The sequence below is a fragment of the Borostomias antarcticus genome (assembly GCF_949987555.1).
Source record: "Borostomias antarcticus genome assembly, chromosome: 11".
Classification (NCBI taxonomy): domain Eukaryota; kingdom Metazoa; phylum Chordata; class Actinopteri; order Stomiiformes; family Stomiidae; genus Borostomias; species Borostomias antarcticus.
In genome coordinates, this window is record NC_140244.1 from 22,904,972 (window position 1) to 22,913,105 (window position 8,134).

General features: G+C 49.9%; 1 protein-coding gene across 1 annotated transcript in view; it reads left to right on the plus strand.

Moving 5' to 3' along the window:
* Positions 1-4,438, plus strand: part of LOC311315268 (protein bicaudal D homolog 2-like) — a 55,599-nt gene extending 51,161 nt beyond the window's left edge. Inside the window, exon 10 of the mRNA XM_084445892.1 lies at positions 3,283-4,438. Coding sequence (XP_084302018.1) covers positions 3,283-3,655 — 373 coding nt within the window. The 3' untranslated portion in view covers positions 3,656-4,438. The remainder of the gene's footprint in view (positions 1-3,282) is intronic.
* The last annotated feature ends 3,696 nt before the right edge of the window (positions 4,439-8,134 follow it).

Below are 8,134 nucleotides of genomic sequence, written 5' to 3' on the forward strand. Positions count from 1 at the left end.
CAATTTCCTGCAGAAAATGTGTGAATGCTGAACAGTTGAAAAGCAAATTGCAAAAGCATTGCTGAAAATGCATAGCCAAATGGGGAAAAATGGGACCTAACCCATTTAGTACACAACACATAGCTAATATTAGCCTACAATGTATGCCTTTACATAGTTACTAACACCAGAAGACATAGACTAAACTGTGGGCACATTACTTATGTAGCTAGCTACAGCAACAGAAAATGTTTTAATTTCATCATCTCACTCAGTCAGAAAATGTCCCTTAGCTTATTTTCGCTATGTTAAACTCCATTGACTCATGCTAAAAATGTTAGCGATCTAAAAGTCCACTATTTTTTGGTATTTTGGGTCTTTCGGAAAAGGGCGGGGGGTCCCGTTGGGGCGGCAGCCGCCCCTCCAAGGCAATGGTAGGGGAAACACTGAGTCCCTGCGACATATTGGTGTCATATCCAGGGGGTGTACTTGTAGGCTCCATCAAGCTGCCTCACGCTAAGGAACCAGGAGATAGGCTCCTGCCCTATGGGCCACTAGGCTCCAGAACCATCGCTTCTCAAGGCTTCTTATTATTACAGATACTTCAGGCAGAATTCGGGGAGCGTTCTAAACATCCGGGGAGTGTTCTAAACATCCGGTGTTCTAGTTCCTGCGGGTAGGAGGGTTGAGATGAGCAGCAGCCACGGCCGGAGAAGTTGGCACCGTTTAGCCCAGGTGGATCAGCCAGTCATTACCATGGAATGTCACTCATAACGCCGCGTCAGCAATAGAGAAGCAGGGGGTGGAGAGAGAGAGAGAGAAAGAGAGGGGGATGAGAGAGGGAGAGAGGTAGAGGGAGGAGGGAGGGAGAGACAGCAGGTGGAGGGAGATAGCAGAGCGGGAGAATGGAGAGACGTGTGCCAAGATGGAGATGGGAGGCGGAGGGAGGGAGAGGGATGGACAGATAAATGATGAGGGAGAGAGATAGCAGGGAGGGGGAGGAGAGAACGGGGCGTAGAAGGAGGAAGGGGGGAGGGCGAGGGAGAGGAGGGGGGGAGAGGAGGGGGGAGGAGAGGAGAGGGGTGGAGGAGGGGAGAGGAAGGGGAGAGGAGGAGGGGGGAGGAGAGGAGGGGGGGAGGAGGAGGGGAGGGTAAGGGGGGATGACGAGGGGAGAGGAGAGGAGGAGGAGGGGAGAGGAGGAGCAGGTTGGCCGACGGAGGAGAGTGGTGTGGTTCCTCCCTCACTCGACATTCCGCCCGCCTGACCTAGTTTTTAAACCTGCATGGTCCTGACACACTCACGGGAGGGAGCACGCACTCACACACACACACACTCACACACACACACATTCACACACACACACACACACAGTCAGATGAGGGAGGGTGCGCGCACACACACACACACACACACACAAACTCTCTCTTTCTCACACACACACACACACACACACACACCACACACCACACACTCTCACACACACACACACACACCACACACACACACACACTCTCACACTCACACACACACACTCACACACACACACACACACTCAGAGGAGGGAGGTTACACACACACACTCACACTCACACACACCTACTGTAGGTGCAGAGAAAGACAGTCAATACCACAGCAATGCTGCACAGTGAGGCTTAGAGAGAGAGAGAGAGAGAGAGGAAGAGAGAGCAGATAATATGAGAGAGAGACAGAGAGAGAGAGGAAGAGAGAGCAGATAATATTGTGTAGTTCTTCACGCTCCCCTGAGAGAGATGTGTCTTCGATTTTCAGGATTAGGAGAGATAAAGAGGGATCGAAAAGTAAGACAGATCAAATCAAAGCCCACCAAGTCTAATACCGTTATTACCTCAATTATGTATGACACATCCAAAATAGGGATGGGAATACATAGTGATCTCACGATTTTCAATTCGATTTTGATTTTTGGGGTCATGATTCGATTTCAAAATTATCTTACTATTATAATGATCTAATTCTATTATTGACGTTTACCAATGTGATGGATTATAATTTAAGCTGGCAAACTTCTGACAACAAATGTTTGTAACTTTAGTGCAAAAAGTGGACTGAAACCCAAATTGGGTGGAAAACGGGATACAATCCCCCCAAAAAATGTTAGATTTTATTTTTTATTTAAAAAAATATATAGATTTTTCAGAATTTGTGAATCGGTCGACAATCGTAGAGGATAGAATCGCCATTCTTACACAAATTGATTTTTCCCACCACCTCTAATCCCAAACCACGGGTGACGGGCTTCACCTCCTCTTTCTTTTGATCCTCTCACTCCTCTCTTCCACTCTTCCCTCGTTCCTCTCCTCCTCTCCTCTCCTTACCTCCTCTGGGGACCCCTGGCTTCACTCTTTCATCCTTTGTGTGTGTGTGGTATCGTTAACCCTCTGCTGGCCAGAACACCCCTCAACGTGCTGTGATGCGGAGTCCCACAGCCTGGCCCATTCATACATGCTCCTCCTGCCCAAAGGGGGCGTGGGTGCTACTGATGCTGAAGAACGCACCATTTGTTGAAAGAGAGGGGGGGGTTTGGGGCTCGGTGAATAGTTCATGTTTTCGTGCCCTGAAAGATACTCAGAGAATGATTGAGTCCTTGGGGGGGGGGGGGGGGTTCCAGAAAGCAGGTTTAGTGAAAATCTCAGCGTTGGCAAAGTTTTCACTAAACCTCTGGAACCTGCCCCCCCGCCGCCCCCCCCCCCCCCTCGGTGAAATGAAGTGCAGTTGCCCTGTCCCGGTCGGACAAGATGCCCTGAGACGATGACGCAGGGGTCCCAGAGAAGGAGGGGCGCTGCGGTTGTGGAGGAGACAGTCTGATGATGAGCTCATCAGTTTGCTACGGGGCCGCTCCAGAGCAGCACAGGCTCTCTGCTACCGTCGCCTCGACGGCGCCATCTGCTGGAGAGGAAAAACGGGCCATTGGAGAAGTAGGGGAAAGGTCGGGATGACGGCACAGTTTCTGAGCAATTCTCAGGGTTGAGATGAGAGCAACGAAGAGATGCCAGGCGACTGCGAGGATCAGCGCGGTGATATGGCGTTTAGAGACGGCAACGTAGAGAACCACTCTCACCTTGCACTCTCACATTTGGCCCTGGACTGTGTAGACGGCCCCGGGGACCGCGTGTAGACGACCACTGCCGCCTACTGGGCAACCAGAGCAAGTGCGGCTGTTACCTCAAAGACTCGCCAGGTGTGACGAGCATGTGACTCTAACACCCCCCTCCCCCATTCCCCCTCTCCCCCCCCCCCTCTCCCCTCCCTCTCTCTCCCCCCCAGGTGTGACGAGTACGTGGGCCAGCTGGACGAGATGCAGAGGCAGCTGGCGTTGGCGGAGGACGAGAAGAAGACGCTGAACTCGCTGCTGCGCATGGCCATCCAGCAGAAGCTGGCGCTGACCCAGCGCCTGGAGGACCTGGAGTTCGACCACGAGCAGACCCGCCGCGGGGGCGTCGGCGGCCGCGCCAAGGCCTCGGCCCGCGTCCGGCCCGCCAACGGCGCCACCAACGGCATCGCCGGCGCCAGCCCCCCCCACCACGTAAGTCAGGGCCTCGCCTGCACCGCCCGCCCCGAGTCCAGCGCCATGCCCAACGGCATCCTGGGAGGGCCTGTGGTCTTCTGCAGCGAGAAGTACAAGATCTACTGCGACTGAAGCGGCCCCCTGGGGAGGGGGTCCGCGTGGGACTGCTGTGTACAGAGGGGGAGGCCACGCCTCCCCTGCCTTAGTGTAAAAGAGCCCCCACACACGCTCGCTTAGCTCCGCCTCCCAGGCCCGCCTGCCTGTGCGTCTAACTCCCATCCTGTATGCTCGCGCCTGCTAGTGTCCGCGCTTAGGGGAATGCAGAAGTCATGTAACGTCACAGTACGGTGTGTTCTAGAAGTTCGGGACTGTAGTAGACATATACGGCATGTGGATTTCAGGGGCCTCACTCGGCATTGGGCTTTTGTGGATATTATGGGGTGTCTATTCTTTCCGCTGTCATGGTGATGTGTACGTGAAGATGTAAAAAAAGGGGGGCAGCTTTCGTGCTTGTGTGTTCTGACCCCTGGTAACCGTAATACGTTTGGGGGTCAGGGACTCGTGGAGAGGGCGTCACTCTGATGGTCATGTGACTAAAGTAGACGCCCTCTGCTCTTTCGCTCGCCTGTTGTCCGTCGGTGCTCCTTTGATAAAGCCCCGCCCCCTTCCTTCTCATTCCGTCCTGGTGCCCCAGGACGGAGCTCGTCCCCGGCCGCTCGCCCTCCAATCAGGTCGCTGATAAATGTTTACATAAACAAGCGAAATAAACAATATGCAAACTCCCCCTGCTGTCGCTAGGGGAGCCCAGCGCGATGTGCTGGATTTCTAACCGAAACTCAAAAGTCCAAAGCGGGGTCGGCCGACGAGGCGATGTCGGAGGCGGGGCGCAAAAAGGAGCACCTGTGACCGCAGGCGTTTCTTTTCAGGATAATTCTGAAGCTGTGATGCTAGTTACACCAAGGCGGTAGAGTCAGTCAATCGCATGGCTTCGCAGCTGAAATGCTTCTGAGCTTTTGAACAGCTCTCTGTTAGCAGGTGTGTGTGTGTGTGTGTGTGTGTGTGTGTGTGTGTGTGTGTGTGTGTGTGTGTGTGTGTTTAATACAACACAAGCACACGTACTAGAGGGCTCGGCGTTGTTGTGAGGGGAGTACTTAAGTTTTCTGAGGAGCAGGAGAGCACGTCCACGTGACCAAGTCTGTCACGGTGGACTCTGTCAGAGCCATATTGCTAGTAGAGAGCGAACGAGAAGACAAATCGATCTCCACACCCAAATTAAGTGCACTTCCGCATAGTAGGTGCCTCGGGTTCGATCTTCTATTAAAAAAAAAAGGATAACTGTGAACAAATACAATATAGTTTTGATCGATGGTGATTTTGTAAAAACAGAACAGATCAACCAAGAGCACAAATCAAATGCACCCTGATCTGGATCGCGAATCAGCAAACTAAACCGGCATCCCGCGGCAAAGTGCCTGTTGACCCAAACACTTGATATCTCTACCCTGTCTTTGTGTCTGAGCCTCGCGCTAACACTGGTCTCTCCCTGTCTCTCCCTCATATCCTCTCTCCTCTCTCTCTCTCTTGCCCGTCTCCTTTGGGAGGTCATTCCGAGCTCCTGAGTGAACCTTGTGTGGTGATATATACGTCCGAAAACCCGCCCTCGTGTCTCTAACCCGTGTCTCGTCACTCGGACGGCCCCGTCTCTCCTAGGTGGTCAGCAGCTTGCTTCCCCTGATTCGCCACTCTCCCTGTCAGTAGAGTGAGGGATTGTGGGAAGAAAAAAAACAAAAACTATGCTCTGAATGTCGTCAGGTAAACGTCCTCGAGCACGCGTGTGTCATAGAAACCTGCCTGCGTGTGTGTGTGTGCGTCCGTGTGTGTCTCAGCCTCGGGAACTGAAGTCAACGACTCTCGCACGCGTACGTTGATGTTTTTATAGGATATTGCAAATGGAGGGTCGTTCATTTCTGAGTCGCCGTTTAGTGTGAGAGGACAAACCAATGTACTGTCTTAGTTTCCACAAAAAAAGCTTTAACCCTTGCAAGTTAGCATTAGGCAGACTGAAAATAAATGTGTGGGGCTTCTGTTAGATAAATCCATTTAACACTTGTGGATCACAAACACATTGTTAGCTTTACAATGCTAAAAGCAGGGTTGATGTGAGGAAAATCCTGCAAGATTCAGCGAATAACCCTTTTTTTTACTGTCAGTAATCTCTATATAAAACGATATATTCTTGATATGATGCTGTTCAGGTTCCAATCTTGCAGGACGACCCTCCTCTCCGATACAGAGAGAGGGATCTTGCGTCCTTCAGAACGAGGGAACGACCTCGACTCTCAACCCTGCTTGCTGCGCCCGCCCTCGGAGGCCTTTAGATGCATCCCCCCCCCCGCACAGTTTAACGACAAGGCTATCGCTCACATTCAAGACACCTCCTCCTCCGGCGAATTACTCTTCTGTTCTTCTTCAGCGACAGATTCCGTTACTGTCGGTTAGTCGCCAGTCACCAGAGAGGAGAACCACTCATGGCGTATAAAGACATGAGACTAGAGAGAGAGCTCTCTGTTCTCTGGGGTGTCAGGCTCACTGCTGACACTGGACGCTGTGGAGAAATGACACCCCAGGACTTTTCTTTCTGAGGGAGAAAGCCTAGGGGAGTTTTGAATGAGACAAACGGTTTTATATGAGGTTTTTAATTGACTGGTAATCTTACCAGAGGACGTTTATTCAGATGAGTTGACCCTTGACCCTTGGGGGTGGGCTCTGTGGTAGAGCTAATCTAACTCCCCCCAGGACATGATTGCGATCAGAGAACCCTCCAGCCAGAGCTCCCCTACTTCTGCCTCTCGGCCTGATTTGAAATCAATGTCTGTTATGTCCGGTGTCATCCTAAAATGCCACCTGAATAAGCTCCTCCTACCTCCGCCTGCAGGCTCCTCCCACTTCACCTTTTGAGTTCTCTCAAATCCCTGCATCTGATTTTATTTTGGGTCGAAACTGAAGCCTGCATGTCGAAACGAACACAGCCATTCTCACTAACCTGCATGGTGTCTGCTCTGACCTGGCTCTGAGGCGGGGTCTAGTCTTTTGAGGTGAAAGGTCATGGTACTTGTGAGTCATTGGCTTCCTGCACTCGCCTGGTCTTCCTAACGCAGCATTACATTAGCGTCCTGTTGATATTAGCATCCTGTTGATATGACAGGGACGCTTCTGACAACACCGGCCGCCTCGCGACAACTAACAAAGTTTGAACCTTGGTAGTTGCTATGACTAACCAGGCCTGTTTTTTTTTTTAGGTACGGCATTCATTTTCTAACTGGAATGCCCTGCTACAGTGCATAACCCATCTAAATTGAGCAATAATGCTAATGTTGCTAATGTGTTTGTTTCTTGGTTTTGCAGTAATGTAATTCTGCCCGGATGAGGAAGTACGCCATCACAGGTTCCATTCTCTCTGACGGCGTAGTCCTATTAGCCACTTGAAGACTAAAAAGACCAAATTATATCACTGATTTGAAGTCCCTCCAACTGAATATATTCATTTTTGAGGATGACTTAAATGTGACTTTCGATGAGTCGAATGTCACTGGTGTGGGATTGAAACATGTCACATTTCCACATGCTGCTGCTGGAAGCCAGTACTCACAAATACAGTGAACTCTTCCTCCATGTGAAATTATGGTCCAAGTTTGGGATTGGCTGAGTAGCCTCCAATCAGAAGCCATGGGAGAGGGGCTCATTTCTCAGTGTAAATCAACAAGCTGTTTTGTCTGGTTTCATCTTTATTATTTTAGTTTATTGTTTTCTTAACCTGTGCACTTTTAATTATAGGAGTATAACTTTATTAGGAAAGGTTGGTAGTGCTATGGTTTGTGAGTTATTTAGTCAAGTATCTAATCTACTATATGCATAGGAATATACTTCCTCCCGAATGGCCTATGTGCTCCTACTACAGAGACTAGTTACTCTCCTAAAGTTACCACAAACTACAGTCCTACTATTGTGCTTCTGAGAATTTATCCATCTGACTAATCACTCTGAAATAGTTTTTTTTCCATCAATATTATTATGCTGTTGGTTTGATTTTATGTACGTTCTACTGCCATGTTCTAAACTAAATCCAGGGTGCGCAAATTCTGGGGTTTTTCATGTATTTATTATTCCTAGGAATAGTTCGAAATAACGCGGAGAAACTTGACGACGCTCTGACTCAAAAGAAGGTAAGAGTTGTTTGGGGAAAAATTTAGTGAGGAAATGAAGCGAGTTCCCCAACTTCTTACCAGGGCGTTCCACTGAACGAGGATCACTGACTCTCTGAATTCTCTGCAAGGGCTCTGATTAAATTCCAAATTGGAATTGCTTCATTCTCTCTTCGTTTATCGTGCCAAATCTTGGTACACCGCTTAGGTTAAAAGAATCAAGAATCTAAAAGAAACAAGCCGTGGGTCAGTGAGAGAGGGGTAGTTTGGGCTGTGGCACACGGTCATAGCATCGGGTTTGATTTGGGTTTGTTTTGTTCTTCGTTCTGACCAGTAGTGCCTTTCATACTTTCAAGGGAGAATCGTAGAATAGTATTTTATTTTCATTTTGTAGGTAAGGAGTTTGGGT